At 40.1% G+C, this 18169-nt stretch overlaps 1 protein-coding gene across 5 annotated transcripts in view; it reads right to left on the bottom strand.

The window, feature by feature from the left end:
- LOC306852028 (actin-binding LIM protein 1-like) overlaps positions 1-18169 on the bottom strand; it is a 76141-nt gene that overhangs the window by 31593 nt on the left and 26379 nt on the right. For all 5 annotated transcript variants that reach the window (XM_079388615.1, XM_079388616.1, XM_079388617.1 and 2 more), the window contains exon 2: positions 8994-9128. In XM_079388615.1, coding sequence (XP_079244741.1) covers positions 8994-9128 — 135 coding nt within the window. The remainder of the gene's footprint in view (positions 1-8993; positions 9129-18169) is intronic.

Genomic DNA, 18169 nt, shown 5'->3' with positions numbered 1-18169 from the left:
CAGTTTGGGAAACCCTGCACTAGGCAAAATTGTAACAATTTGTTAAACAATGTGAGCACCTTTTTGACTGATTATCATACCTCATGGTTTCATGAACTTTATGAATGTGTTTTATTTTACTTTTTTACTTTATGAATGTGTAATTTTATTTTTTTAAGCAAATTCACTTCAAAATATTTTTTACATTTCAATGCAAAAATAAGAATATAATTTAGAAATAAAGATATGCTTGAATGCAATGTTTTCTTATGTTTTCCCCTCATCTTGTGATTTGGCATGGCAGGCCAAACAAAGGTCATCACAGGTCAACTTTGGCCTACGGGCAACACAAAACAGCACATATGTATACATCTCTTATATAGTTTAATTGATAACATAGCTAAGGAGATTCATTCTCATCTTTGCCAAATGAATAATCTGACTTAAAATCATAATTTTGTTTTAAATGTTTTTCACATTATGTTTTCAACACAAATCCAAAATGTTCTTTGTAGTCCCATTTCCACAGCTGTTAACATATCTTTTGCTTCATTGAATCTGTATTCTTTTTCTGGAAGATTAGATCCATTCAGACAGACGAATGGGACAAGCAGGTGGCTGTGGAGACGGCAGTGATTAGCAGCAGAGAGAGAGAGAGAGTTGTGTAAGAGTCGCAGCCAGTGCCCTCACTTCTGTCTGGCATTTGGGTAACCTTCACTGACAGGGTACAGAATGCCAGGATGCCAGTTTAGAAAATGTCATACCCATTAATATTGTTTTAAACACATCTTGTAACTACAGACCACACTCTTCAGTTAGCTGTTGTTGTACAGACAACAACAAAACTACACTATAAAAATATTTTTTGAACTTGTCGGTAATCTTTGTCTTATTTGCATATATTTTACAAGAAAATTGTTCAAAATTTCAAGTTTAATTCAATGTTTCACATGCAGTTTTTTAATTGTGATACACACATTTTTGTGCAATTTGTTTTGAGTATTTTTTTATTTTATTTTGGAATTTTTGATTATTTGATTATTTTAAAATATTATTTTAATAATTAAAAAAATATATATTTATTTTATAAGTTACAATAATGGAAGTAAGAACTTATCATTTGATTTCAGCTATATTCAAGGCTCTTTGTTTTACTGGAAAAAACTTTGATAACTGTTATTGCCACTATGAACCTGGGCACCAGAGCAGTTTGCACACAGCACCACCTTTTGGTCAAAAGTAGTATTGTTAGGTGAAATTTACATATATCTGCTACATACACCTTTCAAAACATGTCTATACAACCTATTCACCTTTTAAAACATGTCTATATATCCTTTTAAAACATGTCTTCTTAAAGGAATAGTTTACCCAAAAATGAAATTCTGTCATCATTTACTCACCCTCAGGTCGTTCGAAACCTGTATAAGTTCCTTTCTTATGTTGAACACAAAAGAAGATATTTCGAAGAATTTTAAAGAAGCAACAGTAGTTAGTCCCCACTGACTTCCATTGTAGGGAAAGAAATACTATGGAAGTCAATGGGGACTGTTTGATTACCAGCATTCTTCATTTTCTTTTGTGTTCATTCAAGATAAGGAAGAATCTCATACAGGTTTGGAATGGCATAAGGGTGGATATAAATTATTACAAACCTTTCATTTTTGGGTGTACTATTCCTTTAACAGAAGAGAAGCAGTAGTTACATGGACTGGAGTGTCTGGGAGTTCTGTGCATGTGTGTGTGTGTGTGTTGTGAGCAATGACGCAAGTGTAATGACGCTCTCGGCTGTCTGTCAGATCCCTTCTCAAAAGAACAGCCCGCTAACTCCTCCCATAATAAACATCCATCCATTCTCTCAATCACTGTGCCAACCTCTCCATCCTCACACTCTGCCTCCGTCTGAATGGAAACAGAAAAAGAATGATTCATATGAACAACTGGAAAGATTTAAGAAGAGTAGGGAACAAAGCCAACAAACAAAGCCAAATTACAATCTGTACAGAGTGCAGAAGCGCAGAAAGCCCCGGGTTTCCCATATACCTGTAGTATATGCAGACATCAAACAAGCTTTCACAGACTTCATCAATATTTTAATGAGTTTCCCAGCATGCTGTTTTCTCTCTGCTTCTCTCCACTTTGTTTGAGACTTCTACTTCTTCATAGAGAGACATCTCACCCTAAAATATACTGTAACAGCAGTGGGATGTAGACAAACACTGTCTCTGTGAAGTCGTCTCTCATCTTTTTACTGCAGTGTGATTTTATACTTCATTTTTATGCACTTAATCACTCAGTGAGATCAGCTAATGGAGCAGATAAAATGATTCCCAAACAAGAACCCTGGTTGGCATGAGGGGCCTTTTGGCACAGAGCACGGGACCATTTATTATCCATGTGAAACTACCAACAACACCGTTATGACAAAGCACTACCATGTCGAATGCCAGGCCTGTCCAGCCTCATTACTGGAGATCTCAGGCTGAATATATGGGGGAGAGTTAAAAGAACAGTTCAGCCAAAACTGCATTCATTAGAGAAGCAACAATGTATCACGAGCATCTTTTCAGTGAATCAGTAGATCTGGTTCACAAATAGTGATTTGTTCATAAACAGGATAGATCCAGTAAACTTGATTCAGTGTTTTATTGATCAGCTTAATTAGTATGGAATAAAGATTTAAATTTAAGCTTGTTTCTCACACAATGATATTGTATTAATTCAGGTGGCTTATGGATTTCATATTGACTAATTTTGCTTATGGTGCATTTGTATCATTTTTAAGGCTCCAATCCCCATTATGTGTACTTGAGAAACAAACAGTATGTTTTATAAAATTGAAGAAACAGTCATATGAGTTTGGAATATGAGCTATATGAAGATCATAAACATCAATAACTTAAGCTAATTTTGGTGAGTTCTCCAGATTGGAGACATGGCATGATTTTCTGCGTTGACAGTGAGTGGATACTAATGGGGACACATTATTCATGCTGTTTGTGTTGAGATGTGTATGTGTACAATGAGCAAAACTGCAAAATAAAATGCAGTGATCGTTAAAACAACCGCTGAGTCTATATAGCACAAATGTATGATTTCTGAGTCTGACCTCAGCAAGGAATGCAGGCGGTACTGTATGCTGCCTGCAAGTATAATTCAAATCCTTAAACACATATTTCCTGTGCTTATAATAATTTCCCTTGAGCCACTGGTTACTCATACAGATTACATGGCAGAGCACAGCAAATTTAATAAAGACCACAGGACAGTATGAAGAACTAACTAATGAAAATTCATGGCAACAAGAAAGATATATACTTTTCTAAAAAATGGAAAAATAATATGGCATATATATATATATATATATATATATATATATATATATATATAGTTAATATTTTTGCAATTTTTTTTATAATTTGCAAGTGAATCTATTATGCTAAATCAATCATTCACAAACAAAGCAGTCTTTTTTGTAGATAAAGGGAAAATTTTAGTTCATGGACATTCTTAGGATGACCTCTGGTTGGACTCATCGCTGATTCCTGTCCCAGCTGCATGCGTGAAGCCACAGTATTACAGCCTTCAGTCTGACATTACAGGGCTAGTGTCAGGCACACATCACTGCATAACAGTTTGTGTTTTGTATCCAAGGCAACTTGTTGACTTAATGCTGGGTTTTAGAGAGAGCAGTAAATTGTTTGTTGTTTTCATGATGGCTTACTGTGTTATGAGTTATAATGCTTTTATGAGTGTCCCTTTCGGAGACTGACAGAGAAAGACTCTGTGAGAAATGTGACCGTGGGTGTGTGTGTGTGTGTGTGTGTGTATGGCTGCATAAAATAGAGCGGGAGGGAGGGAAGGAACGGAAGGAGTGTGTGTGTGTGTGTGTGTGTGTGTGTGTGTGTGTGTGTGTGTGTGTGCAACATAGAGTTTGGCTGGTTGGTAATGTGTCCAGTGTCTCTGACAGTGACAGGTGCCAGAAAAATCCTCTCCACTATTTTAGTAAGGGCTCCCTGAACTTCTCTGGCTCCATGTTTTTCTAAACAAAGAATCTCTTTAGGATTTACCACACACACACACACACACACACACACATACACACAAAATAGATATCTAAATATATACCTTACTCTTCAAAATGCGGATGACCTGACCTTGACAGGTAGAAACCAAACTTCCTCTTCCTGTTGCTAAAACAATACTCTGTTAAAACTCTTAAAGCGATAATCCAGATTAAATGCAAATTAAGATCTATTGACACCACCTGCAGCATGCTGTCAGTTACCATAAAAAAGATTGGTAACACTTTAGTTTAGGGACCAATTCTCACTATTAACTAGTTGCTTATTAGCATGCATATTACTAGTATATTGCTGTTTATTCGCACTTATAAAGCACATTGTAATGCCTTATTCTGCATGACTTTAGATCCCTCAATCCTACCTCGTACCTCAACCTAACAACTACCTTACTAACTATTAATACGCAGCAAATTATGGTTATATTGAGGCTAAAGTCATAGTTAATGGTTGTTTAATAGTGAGAATACAGTATTGTAGAGTACAGAATAGTGTATATACAGTATAATTTGTTCAGTAAAATGCTGTAAAATCTAATAGTCTTTTTGAAGTAAGACTATTTATGCTCATGAGCATAAGACACTTTTCAAAAACATTTAAAAAAATCTGTAACACTTTATAAGGTTCATTAGTTAACATTATTAACTACATTAGTTAACATGAACAATACTTCCTCAGCTTTGTTGTGTTTGTTAACATTAGATAATACACTGTGAACTAACATGAACAAACAATGAACAACTGTATTTTTATTAACTAACTTTAGCAAAGATGAATAAATAGTGTAATAAATGTATTGTTCATGGTTTGTTCATGTTAATTAATACATTAACTAATGTTAACAAATGACACTTTATTGTACAGTGTTACCGGAAAATCTTACTAGATTTAGATGTGTGGATTCACTTAAAGGGACAGTTCACCCAAAAATGAAAATTCTGCCATCATTATCCTCAATTTGTTCCAAACCTGTAGTATTTTCTTTCTTCTGTTGAACATAAAATAAGATATTTTTTGAAGAATGTGGGTAACCTAACATTTTTTGGTCCACATTGACTTTCATATTATGGAAAAAACTGTTTGGTTACCAACATTCTCCAAATATCTTCTCTCGTGTTCAGCAAAAGAAAAAAATTCACACAAATTTGGAACAACTTGAGGGTAAATGATGGCAGAAACTTCCTTTTCTGGTGAAGTATCCCGTAAATTTTATAAATACTATAAAAAAATACTACTGGAAATAGTTTGATGTTTGTTTAATCACTCTTAGACTTCCATTGTAATTGTTTTCCATTCTTTTTACAAACTGGGTGATGAATCAAAACTATTTCCTTTAAATTCTATTCACATCGGAAAAATTTCTTGAACTGCAGCCATAAGTGATTCATTTTCCTCCTATTCAATAGGAAATATTTCTCTGTGTAAGTCACATGATCTGGTTCTCACTGAGAAAAACTCATAAACCGAAAGCAATAAAAACAGCAGCAACTTCATCAAAGCAACATCCTCCTATAAATGAAATGCTCAAATACTTGTGAAACAAATCTGTTGCTTTAAGGTCAACCTGTGACATCATCTTCTTGGCTGTGAGAATGACATCCTGAAATGATATGTTCAGGCACGTAACCCTTGACCCTGAGGGGCGTCTGCCACTCCTCATTAATGCAAACCCACAGCTGCGGAGTGACTGGAACACACACATACACACACACATGTTCACAGACAGACAGACTGGCAGTCTCTGTAGAGGTGTGTGCGGACCCCTCCTCTGCCGTCTTATCCTCCCAATGGGGATCAGCAGAGCTATTTCCAGCATTGCAGCGCTTTAACTGCTCCCAGAGACTATGCCCAAAATAGCACACACAGGCTCGCTGACTGACACAGCATTCACACAGAGCAAGAGAAGGAGAGGAAGGGATAATGTGCAGAAAGACAGGGTGAGACATGGACAGGAATATAAAGTGATCACTGTATAGAAGGGGAAAGCAGAGCCGTAGATGTTGACTGCACATGCTCACTCTAGCAGTCTAAGTGAGCCTGCTTAGAGTGAACAAATGAAACTAATAGAGCAGAGCAAGGCTCATTAGCTTACAACCGAGCTGTAGCGCACTGCATCTTCTCTTGTCAGAGTTCAGGTATTGGCAGGTCACCCCAGCAGAAGCACTCGTGCTAGGTATCCACAGTGAAAGTAACATCAGACGTTATGCAATAGCCTGAATCCTGATTTCTAGGAATGGAGTTGACTGACTAGAAATACGGGACATCCATTAGATTATGGATTCCTTGTAAGTGGACTACAAGTCACCGGCCTGCTTAACCTGAGCCCTCGTGCTGCCCTCTTCTGTGTGGATAGTAATAGTCTTACTCATTCTATATTTGACGATCTAGGAAAGATGGGGATTAATATCCATGCAGGACAACTGGACAAGGACATTTTGAGTATTTATAATGGTACTGAATGGTTTCTCTATATATATGGCTTTTATACCATATATATATATGGTACTCACATAGTACTCAAGAAGTAAAGTGGGATGATCTGGGACCCAAATGTCTTATACCATACTGATTTAATACACTTGTTCTGATATTTTCCATGGAAAATTACTTATCATAACAATTTGAATTGAACAATCAACAAAAACTTCATAATATATTTAGTTTGTGTGTAGTTTTGTATTATATGCATAAAAATGCATGCATATTACTGTTACATGTATTCTGTGTTACAAAATTGATGTGCACATTGAGTAAAAAGTTATAATATAATAAATAGGTCACACTTGTCCAACTCTCTCCATTAACAAACTATTAACTATGACTTTTGCCTCAAACTCCTAATTTGTTGCTTATTAATAGTTAGTAAGGTAGTTGTTAAGTTTAGGTATTGGGTAGAATTAGGGAAGTAAAATATGGTCATGCAGAATATGTGCTTTATAAGTACTAATAAACAGACAATATGTTAACAATAGGCATGCTAATAAGCAACTAGTTAATAGGAGTATTGGTCCATATACTAAAGTGTTACCACTAACCAATAAATAATATATAATAATAACATTTGACCCCTGAGGGGCATAACAATTTCAGTGAAAAGTTAAAATGAACAACCAACAAGAATTTCAGAATGTATTTGTTTTTTTCATCTTTTTCTTTAATGGCAGAAGCACTTGAGCTGCATGAAAAATCTGATGATCATGTTCTCCAGCGTGATTTCAGAATGATCCAATGAGCATCTTGAGTTTGAAAACAAGAACATCTTCACAGAGTCACATTACCAATTTCACTCATTTGATTATCTGATTAGTGACCTAGAAAGAGCGCAGAATCTAAAGTATTTATTATTCATTTGTATGTCACAGTATTTTTTTATACTTATTCAATTCAAAAAAAATTTAAACTTTTCTATTGATAAAATATTATCTTAATTAGATTTTCAATCTTTTTTGAACTTTAAACCCCAACTCTACTTGTACAATCATGTGACAGATGCTGGTGTGAACAAGTTCTGGCCATTTTGGTCTTTTTCCATTTTTCATTCACTCTGTGCTTATGAAGTAAATCTTGTGATGTTTCCTAGTCTTGCGAACAAAATGCATACAAATCTGATTAAAAAAAGTCCAGTCTTTAGGACTTACTGTCTGCTCTGCCATTTTGTGACTGAGAAAATCTTAACTGTTTGTTCAGACAGTGTCATTAATTTCCAGAATTGGCTTTTTTTATGCACTGATTTAAAATTAAAAAGCTAAAATAAAGCTGGAGGAACTAAATGAAAGAAGGAAGGAAGGAAGAAAATATATAGTCAGCAATCTAAGTGATGAAACGGCACTCATTTATGACCTTGTTTCAGGTAACTAATGCGGCGTCAGCGATTAGTGACTAATGCGGAGCTACATGCGGAGTGAATTGCTCAGGTGAGATTAAAGAAAACCCGGAAAGACCTCAGCTTCTGAGGACTGTTTAAATGATTGTTGGGAACAGAAGCTTATGGACGCACTGACATTTATTGTGAAGACCCCTCATACAACGTTTTACAGCCAGACGCAGGCACTTGATATTATGCTTGCCATGGCAAAGACATTCAAACAGCTGAAGACACCATTATCTATCAACAGGTCCTCAATGTTTCACATATTGAAGTGCTGCACATTAATCAAGAATGCAGAAACTGACCATTTTTCTTCTTTGAGAGCACATAAACGAAGGCACATTGAGCCTTTGAGTTCTCGCTGGGGCTTCCAGGAGGAAATGAGTTGTCTGCTCTTTGTGACTGGCAACATGCCACCCTTACATTCTCATACAGCCTGAGGGTCAATCCATATGGAGCACAAAGAATGAAAATGAGCCTTTAGAGAGACAGCCAAAAACTCTTCAACTAAATAAAGAGGGTCAAAACTTAATGTACAACCACAACAGACCTAAACAAAACCGTGTGATGACAAACTCAATCTACTTCCTGCCTGTAGCATTTCAAGAAGGACTCACCAAACAAATTCAGTCAGTTTTTCCATAATTCCTGCCAAATGATGTTGGTAAAACAGGTATGAACACAGAAGACCACAGAAGTATGGACAAAGAGTGACTGGCCCATTTTATTAAATTATCGTGGTTGTGCAGAGGGGGCGTGATACAGCTTTGGACTAACTTTGGTTTCATTCATCAGGTAATGAAGTTCTGAGTTCCTCTCTACTCAACCACACAAGCCATCTGCTTTATCAGAGCCAGCTTTGTTCGGTTATCCTTTGGTCACATTTTTGACTTGGATGAAGCTATGACTAAATGTAATTAAACTACTTCCTCAATAACAGGCTAAAGTGGAATTTGGTTCTACTATATTAATCCATCATTCTTGACCTAAGAAATGAGCTGTCAGGAGTTTTCACAAATAGATTAAGACGTTCTAACAGCCACTGTGTAGTAAATAGATCTTACCTTTGCATGTGAAACATTTTATATGGAAGTGCTTGGATTGCACACGGAGAACCTCTCCCTTGCATGGCTCCCCACACTTATAGCACTGGATGACCAGTTTTCCTGGTGGATGGTGTGGTTCTTGAGGATGGGCCACTGTTAAAGAACACAGAGACATGGATTAGCAAAGACTTGCGTTTTGGAAGTAGCCTACGAAGTAGCCTACGGAAGTAGTTACACAGATAAAGAGGATAGGATTATCTCATTAATGAGCTTCAAACCCACAACAAAATATTTAACAGCCGACATTAACAAGTGTATAAACAATTGGTCTGTAGCTACCTAAAGATAAAAAACTGATACAACCTACAGTATAGCTGTACTACATAAGTAATTTGATCATGACATTGGAATTGCAGCCCAGCGATGGATTCTGACAACATTCAACAAGTAAAAGCTAATGCTAAAGCTAATGTTGACAAAATTCTGTCTCACACAGATCATGGTAACACTTCACAATAAGGTCCCATTTGGTTATTTTAGGTAATCCATTAACTAACATTAACAATGAGCAATACATTTGTGGCAGTGTTATGTTAGTTAATAAAAATACAACTGTTCATTGTTATCTCAGGTCCATTAAATTAATGTTTAAATACACCAGTTTTGATTTTAAGTAATGTGTTAACTTGAATGAACTTAAATTAAATGCTTTAGTAATTTTCATTTTTTTTTTTTACTTTATTGTAATGTGTTAACCAGATCATTTATGAAAACCTGCAAGTAATTCAGAAAAAATATATATATATTACTGAGACATTTCTCAGAATATCTTCTTTTGTATTTCACAAAAGGACAAATTTGAGGGTGAGTGAATCACTAAGAGCATTATAATTAAACCATTAGTTAAAACATAGCAGGTTTTGAATGGTTTGTAATGTCCAACTACTTTTTAAGCAAATTGCATGGTTATATAAAACTGAAGCCTTAATTATTTTTATAATTGGCTGCACTGTTCCTGCATTTAAGCACTGCTGTTATTTCCATAGCAATAAATATGCATGTAGATGCAAAACTAATAAACATGAGGCTGAACCTCAAATAGCCTTCATTACATAATGGCTAGAAAGTGTTTCAATGGGCCAATGTCCAGGCTTTGGGTGCTATCACACAGTGTGTGGGTGTAAGAGGAGTGTTAGTAGGTGTTGGGAGGTTTTTTTTTGGAGTAATCAGCAGGACAAGCTGGCTGCCACGCAGTGGTTATCACAGCCACACGGAGAGGTGCTCACACTTGCTCGCACGAGTCGTGTTGTTGTTTACATATCTGTACTGCTCATCACAAGTGTAATTTAGAGTCGGTACAGTTGCATTACGAAGGTCATGAGTCATTTGTGCTTTGCCATTTACTAACATCTGACGTGTATGCCTGCGGACACAACAGCATAAAGAATCATTTTTCATTTTTGGGTGCACTATTCCTTTAAAACATAAACAACACTATAAACAGACATTAAAACTCAAGTACACTCTTCAGTTGTTTATAATCTTGATAATTACATGCCCTGAAGGAGAGCAGACGTTCCATAGACAGAAATAATGGAGGAGCTGTGTGCTGAGGCTCACAATACTTCAATCAGTTTCTCGCAGTATCTGTGTTTGCGTGCTGTGTTTCACTGTGCCATATTTGTTCAAGGTCATCAGGCCAAGACGGTGTCCACTCAAAGCTGCAGTTCTAAACCTGGCGGCACTCAAAAGCTAAAGATCATTCGAACGAAAAGAGCTCTGAACCTTTCAGAGTGGCTTCTCATTAGCGTGACTACGAATCTTTCCTCTTACTCTTGCTATCCTTCCTCCTTTTGACATTTACTGCTACTCTTAAAATCACATTCTATTGGAGAGTTAACGCATACCTCTCTAATCTAATCGTTGGCTACTTGAAAGGCTTGTGCAAGATTAACATAAAAATCTCCCTCCCACTATCACTCGCTGCACCTTATCAGGCCATGTGCTTACATAATATTGCCACCCAAAAGAGTCTCCACTATGTAAATAAAATGTCAAATACTGTATGTCTCCTAATCATATATTTATTTTGCTGTCACATATGCCTCATGACTTAATTAAACTCATATTAAATTAATTAAAAACCTGTTTTCAATAGCTAATACTAAATTTTTTACATTCAATTTTTTTTATTGTTTGAGTGATTTTTTTTTTTAATAAGTACATATTTTTGTTTAAATATCAATTGAACAACCAGTCACTTAATAAAACGATTTAAGCCTTGTGAGCTCATTTTATATTCGACATAACAGAAAACTCTGATCTATTCACTGACTGAGTGAATCTGATTCAAACCATTAAGTTATGAGGAAATATAGTTCCACATAAAATGCATCCAAAATGTACAGATATGCAATCTGCTCCAAATGACTGCACACTGCAGATCTAAAGTTTGAGTACTTTTAATTCACATAAACTTCATGCTGTGATGTATCAATCATCTGTTGGTCATGCATCATCATGTGACACAATTTGAAGGTTCATTAGACTTGAACTTTGAATGCAACATAATTGACAAGAGCTTGAGTTTTCTGTCTTTCTGTTTGCACACCTATGAATGAGAGTCGATGGAAATAAAGTGTAGTTTGGCTGCCCCATAAATCACTGCTTGCATTAAAAACAATCAGAATCACTTGATCAAGGCTAGCACTGTTGGTTATTGCGCAATAAACTATGTAAGCCCGTTTCCACCACAGAATGAAAAAAAGGTAACTGCAACTTTTTACATCACGATTCAGACTTTTTCCCTCACAATTCCGAATTTTTTTCCTGCAATTTCAATTTTATGTCTCGGAATTCTCGTTACTTTTTTCAAATTCTGAGATTGCAACTCGCAATTCTAATTTTTTCGCAGAATTCTGTATTTACATCTCACAATTCTATTTTTGTATATATTAAGCTTCCATAAAAACACCACCGCAAACTTGAATGATGCAAATGTCACATTTGAAGCTTGAATGCACATAAAAATTGCCCTCATTTTAAGCGGTCAGTTTTGGGTAAGTTACTCTAAAAAATCATTCATTACTAATTACATCTTCAAAAGTGTAATTAGATTACTGTACAAATTACTCTCTCCAAAAAGTATTTAATTACTTATTACTAATTACTTTCTAAATCCTATATCAACCTCGACAAGTTAATGATACAAACATGAAACGGCTCTTTTAATTATTTCAAATAAATAATAATTAACTACATAAATTATTCTGGTCACTTTATATTAGAGTCCAATTCTCACTATTAACTAACTATTAACTATGTGTCACGGTAAACACAGCACGGAGGAACAAGGAACACGGAGACGAGGATGTAACTCAAAATAACAGACTTTACTGGAGACAGGGCAGGACGAGGCAAACTCACAGACATCAAACACCGGGGGTAACGAGTAGACCAGACGACATACCACAACATAGACAGGACTAATCTACATGGGATAATCAGACAAAAACGGCTAGACTTGAATTAACTAATTATCACATTAGACGAGGACAGGAAACAAACCAAATATGGGCATGGAAACACAAGACACACACAACAGAGGTCTGACACTATGACTTTTGCTTCAATATACTCCTAATTACTGCTTAGTAAAGCAGTTGTTAAGTTTAAGAATTGGCTAGGATTAAGGACTTAGAATAAGGTCTTGCAGAATAAGACATTAATATGTGTTAAGTAATAATAAACAGCCAGTATCCCAGTAATATTCATGCTACTTGCCAACTAGCTAATTGTAAGAATTTGACACTTAAGTGTTACCAATATTCTTATTAACTCACCAAATTATTTAAAGTGAGAAGGGTACATAAAAGCATGCATTTTAAGGTTAGACTTATGTTAAATCCACTATTGTATAGTATATAAATGTTCTACAGTCTATAGAGTATTAAGTTCAATTACGAAAGTAACTGTAATTAAATTACAGAAAACCCCTAAATTACAGTAATCCCTTACTTTACTTTTCAAGGGAAACGTAATTAAATTACAGTAACTAATTACTTAGTAACTGATTACACCCAACACTGTTGTCACGAATCCGGTCCATGCTCTCCCTGTCAACCACCACTAGAGGTCACCCGTTCACCACAGTGACTTTTACACTCACAGCACATTGGACTCCATTTCCCACAATCCACTGCACAGATCACAGCTGTCACCATTCACACATCACACACACCTGATCACCATTTTCCAATCACCACCACACACCATATAAGCCTGGGACTTGCTCTTGCTCAGGGCCGAGTATTGTTAGCGTTTATCACTAACCCAGCGATAGCAACTTTACAGAGCCATTGTTCTAGTCTTGCCTTGTTTTCCTGCCGTGTCTGACCCTGCCCGTGTTTACTGGATTTACCCCTTTTCCTTGCCGTTTGGACTGTGTTCGCTCCCCGTTTGGATTATTGCTTTCGTTTCTGGATTATCTCTCTGCCTTGCCCCTTTGGATACTGTTCGCCGTTCGTCGACCCACGCTTGCTCCTCGGATTGCTCTGTCTTGCCTCTGCCATACCTGTTTGCTGTCTCCTGACCCTGCCTGTATGACCATGTTGTATAATAAAGCTTTGCATATGGATCCGCATGTCTCACGTCTCGTCAGCCCCGTTACAGAATACTCGGCCTCACAAGGATCCAGCGGCTTTTCAAGAGAACATTGGCCAGGTATGGACTCTGCACGGCTGTTATTAACCCTCGAGCAGGGCTTGCGACCGCTCGAGGATTATATTCAGGAGTATTTAGACCTTGCCTATTTTTCTGATCTGCCGGACTACGCACTCATAGACTTTTTCTGTGAGGGCATTAATCAGCCGCTCAAGACTCAGTTAATCCGCGAGGGTCCCCGTTCATCTCTCAGTCAATTTATGGACTATGCCTTGCTGTGTGTGGGCTCTCCGTTCACTGTGGGTGTCGCGGAGGAATGCAACACCGCACTCACTCACAAAATGGCGGCAACAACAACACCCCTTCACGTCGTCGCTGCCAATCCAGAGTCTGCTCACGTCATGCCTGCCAAGCCAGAGTCTGCTCACGTCGTCGCTGCCAAGCCAGAGTCTGCTCACGTCGTCGCTGCCAAGCCAGAGTCTGCTCACGTCGTCGCTGCCAAGCCAGAGTCTGCTCACGTCGTCGCTGCCAAGCCAGAGTCTGCTCACGTCGTCGCTGCCAAGCCAGAGTCTGCTCACGTCGTCGCTGCCAAGCCAGAGTCACACCACGTCTCCGCTGCCAAGCCAGAGTCACACCACGTCACAGTGCTCCAGCCAGAGTCTGTCACACCCAAGGATTTAAGGTCAGTCCTTCAAGTTCCCTGTCTGATATCCAGTGTGATGGACCCACCACTGATGTCAGTGCGAGTAGCTGGCATTCCCAGGGCCTCAACCCTGTCTGTTACAGAGACTGTTCCCCTGACCTCAGTACTTCCCGTTATGGCGGTTGCCATTTTGAGTGTGTGGGCTGCACACTGTGCTCCTGAGGCCTCTCCTGTCCACGAGTCTGCTCCAGTGCCTCCAGAGGTGGCGGCTTCCGCTGCAGAACCTCCCGAAGTGGTGGCACCCGTCCCTGAACTCACTGTCTGCCCTGTCACGGCCATGGAGGCCGTTCCTGAACTCACTGTCTGCCCTGTCACGGCCATGGAGGCCGTTCCTGAACTCACTGTCTGCCCTGTCACAGCCATGGAGGCCGTTTCTGAACTCACTGTCTGCCCTGTCACGGTCATGAAGGCCGCCCCTGAACTCACACCCTGTCCTGTCACGGCCAAAGAGGCCGTCTGTGAGCTCACGCCCTGTCCTGTCACGGCTAAAGAGGCCGTCTGTGAGCTCACGCCCTGTTCTGTCACGGCTAAAGAGGCCGTCTGTGAGCTCACGCCCTGTCCTGTCACCGCTCAAGAGGCCGTCTGTGAGCTCTCGCCCTGTCCTGTCACGGCTAAAGAGGCCGTCTGTGAGCTCTCGCCCTGTCCTGTCACGGCTAAAGAGGCCGTCTGTGAGCTCTCGCCCTGTCCTGTCACGGCTAAAGAGGCCGTCTGTGAGCTCTCGCCCTGTCCTGTCACGGCTAAAGAGGCCGTCTGTGAGCTCTCGCCCTGTCCTGTCACGGCTAAAGAGGCCGTCTGTGAGCTCTCGCCCTGTCCTGCTACAGCCATAGAGACCGTCCATGAACTCTCGACCTGCTCGGTCACGGCTCCTGTGACCATGGGGACTCTCTCTGTGGTGTCTGTCTCTGTTCTCCCCAGATCCCTGATCCTGTCATGGCTTCCTGACCAGTCCGCTCTGCCGTGGAGATACTCTGCCCTATCTACGCCACACTGGTGGGCTCCGGCTCCGTCTACTCCGCCGTGGTGGTCAGTTGTCTGGCTCTGGGGGTCTCCTGCTCCGCCCAGGTGGGCTCTGGTCCCGTCCTGCCCTGCAACGAAGACTCTCCCAGTGTTGTCTGTCTCTGCTCTCTCTGTGTTGTCTGTCCTTGTTCTCCCCAGATCCCAGTCTCTGTCATGGGTTCCTGCCCTGTCTGCCTCCCTGTGGTGGTCTTCTGCTCGGGTCTGGTGGTCGTCTGCTCTGCCATGGGGGTCTTCTGCCCGGGTCTGGTGGTCGTCTGCCCCACCGTGGTGGTCTTCTGCTCGGGTCTGGTGGTCATCTGCTCCGCCGTGGTGGTCCTCTGCTCTGGTCTGGTGGTTATCTGCCCCGCCGTGGTGGTCTTCTGCTCGAGTCTGGTGGTCTTCTGCTCCACCCTGGTGGGCTCCGGTCCCGTCTGCTCCACCCTGGTGGGCTCCGGTCCCGTCTGCTCCGCCCTGGTGGGCTCCGGTCCCGTCTACTTCGCCCTGGTGGGCTCCCGTGCTGTCTGCTCCGCCCTGGTGGGCCTCTGCTCTGTCGGTCCTGAACTGGCCTCTGGCTCCGCCCTGGTTTCCTGCTCTGCCGGTTCTGCCTCTGTCCCCGGTCTTCCCACTTCCTCAAGGACCTGGCCCTCCGTCCCTCCCCCTGTTCCGCCTCCGCTCCACCGCCCTCCTGGATTGTGTAGGAGCGTCTGGAAGCCGCTCCTTGGGGGGGGGCTATGTCACGAATCCGGTCCATGCTCTCCCTGTCAACCACCACTAGAGGTCACCCGTTCACCACAGTGACTTTTACACTCACAGCACATTGGACTCCATTTCCCACAATCCACTGCACAGATCACAGCTGTCACCATTCACACATCACACACACCTGATCACCATTTTCCAATCACCACCACACACCATATAAGCCTGGGACTTGCTCTTGCTCAGGGCCGAGTATTGTTAGCGTTTATCACTAACCCAGCGATAGCAACTTTACAGAGCCATTGTTCTAGTCTTGCCTTGTTTTCCTGCCGTGTCTGACCCTGCCCGTGTTTACTGGATTTACCCCTTTTCCTTGCCGTTTGGACTGTGTTCGCTCCCCGTTTGGATTATTGCTTTCGTTTCTGGATTATCTCTCTGCCTTGCCCCTTTGGATACTGTTCGCCGTTCGTCGACCCACGCTTGCTCCTCGGATTGCTCTGTCTTGCCTCTGCCATACCTGTTTGCTGTCTCCTGACCCTGCCTGTATGACCATGTTGTATAATAAAGCTTTGCATATGGATCCGCATGTCTCACGTCTCGTCAGCCCCGTTACAGATGTATGCGGTATAAAGTAAAGTATTTTAAGTATTTAAAGTAAAGTATTTAAAGTATTTTTTCTCTGCTGAAGTTGTCGTGGATGACAGGAATTTCCCCTTTGTCTGGATGAGGTGGTGAGCAAACCACTAATCAGTAACGATAAGATTCTGGCATGGTTTTGTGCTCAAGAATGTTCCTACCAGCCCTTGAAACTGAAGCACAGAATTTTGTCTTAAACTAGCCCCCTCTGCCCGAGACAGCTGTTGCTATAGCAACCAGCCCTACCAGGGTGGCAACAGCATGACACCGGGAGCTTGTACGGTGGAACCCCAGAGTGAAGCCGCAATGTTGACAGACAACAGCGAGTTAAGAATGAACTGTTTCTTGTTTCAATCATGCAGATGGGCTAAACTAGGAGAGTTTCCTGACATATGCTGTAACTAGTACAACAGCTCACACTGTAGCTATATTAGGCAGATTTGGACACTGCTACAGTATGTGTTCTCTGCATTCAGCCAAAGACAGAGTATGCTACCTCTACTCTGTCACGCTCGACGCAGATGTGAGGGAATGTGGGCAGGTGGTGAAGAACAGCACAGCTAAACACTGAGGCTTCCTGAAACACAAACACTATGAGCCTCATTCAAGAAACAAGTGCAAGACATATTTACATGCAAAATGTCTATAAAAGATCCTTAAATTGCTGTACGAAAAGAATGGTTTTATCAGCAATACACAGAAATGTGATTGCTTCGTTTTTCATGGATAAGATCTGCAGTATAATTTAAGAACATGATAAATGGTATGAACAAAATCTTATATAACCCTCATGGCATGCTACATGAAAAGAAAAAAAGAAAAGATATTCATTTTGAGTTTTGTTAAAGATTACATTTAACCATTATTAAATTATTAGTGTTTTTAAAGGTTGACCACAAAAGTAATCTGAATGTAAAATTAGGCAATTAGCATGCACAAATAAATTTCCAATAAATAATAATAATAATAATAGTGTGGTATGTTATTACTGCTACTGTTATTGTTGTGATGGCAAAGCTTAATTTTCAGCATCATTACCCTACTGCTTCACAAAAACAAACGAAAACGCAGACCCGTGGTGATTTAATGTATACTATCTGTCCATTAACACACACAGATACACAAGAACACATTTAAAAAGCTCATGATGGTGTTAAGTAGAGTTTAACACAAAATTATTGCAGGCTGTGTAACTGGAGAGGGTTATTCAATCCTGAGGCAAAAGTGTCTTCTGAGCTGAACTTGCGTTCTGACTCAGAATGAGTGTGTGTGTTTGTGTGAACAGATGAGTCAATGTTTTACTCCTCACCACTGCCTCCAGCAGCCATTTTCAAACTACACATACAATACATTCCTCCTCAACTCAGACCATGAAGGTCTAACCATCTTTTTGTCTGAGAGATTGTTTCACCTCTGCTAATTTTAGTAGAGTTTAACCTCACAACAACCCCGTACTAATCTCCGTATTAGCTCACCTCTCAACAACAATACTTGACCC

Source organism: Barbus barbus (genome assembly GCF_936440315.1).
Source record: "Barbus barbus genome assembly, chromosome: 32".
In the NCBI taxonomy this organism is placed as follows: domain Eukaryota; kingdom Metazoa; phylum Chordata; class Actinopteri; order Cypriniformes; family Cyprinidae; genus Barbus; species Barbus barbus.
The sequence above is the reverse complement of the archived record's forward strand: the minus strand, read 5'-3'. Positions and strand labels throughout refer to the sequence as shown.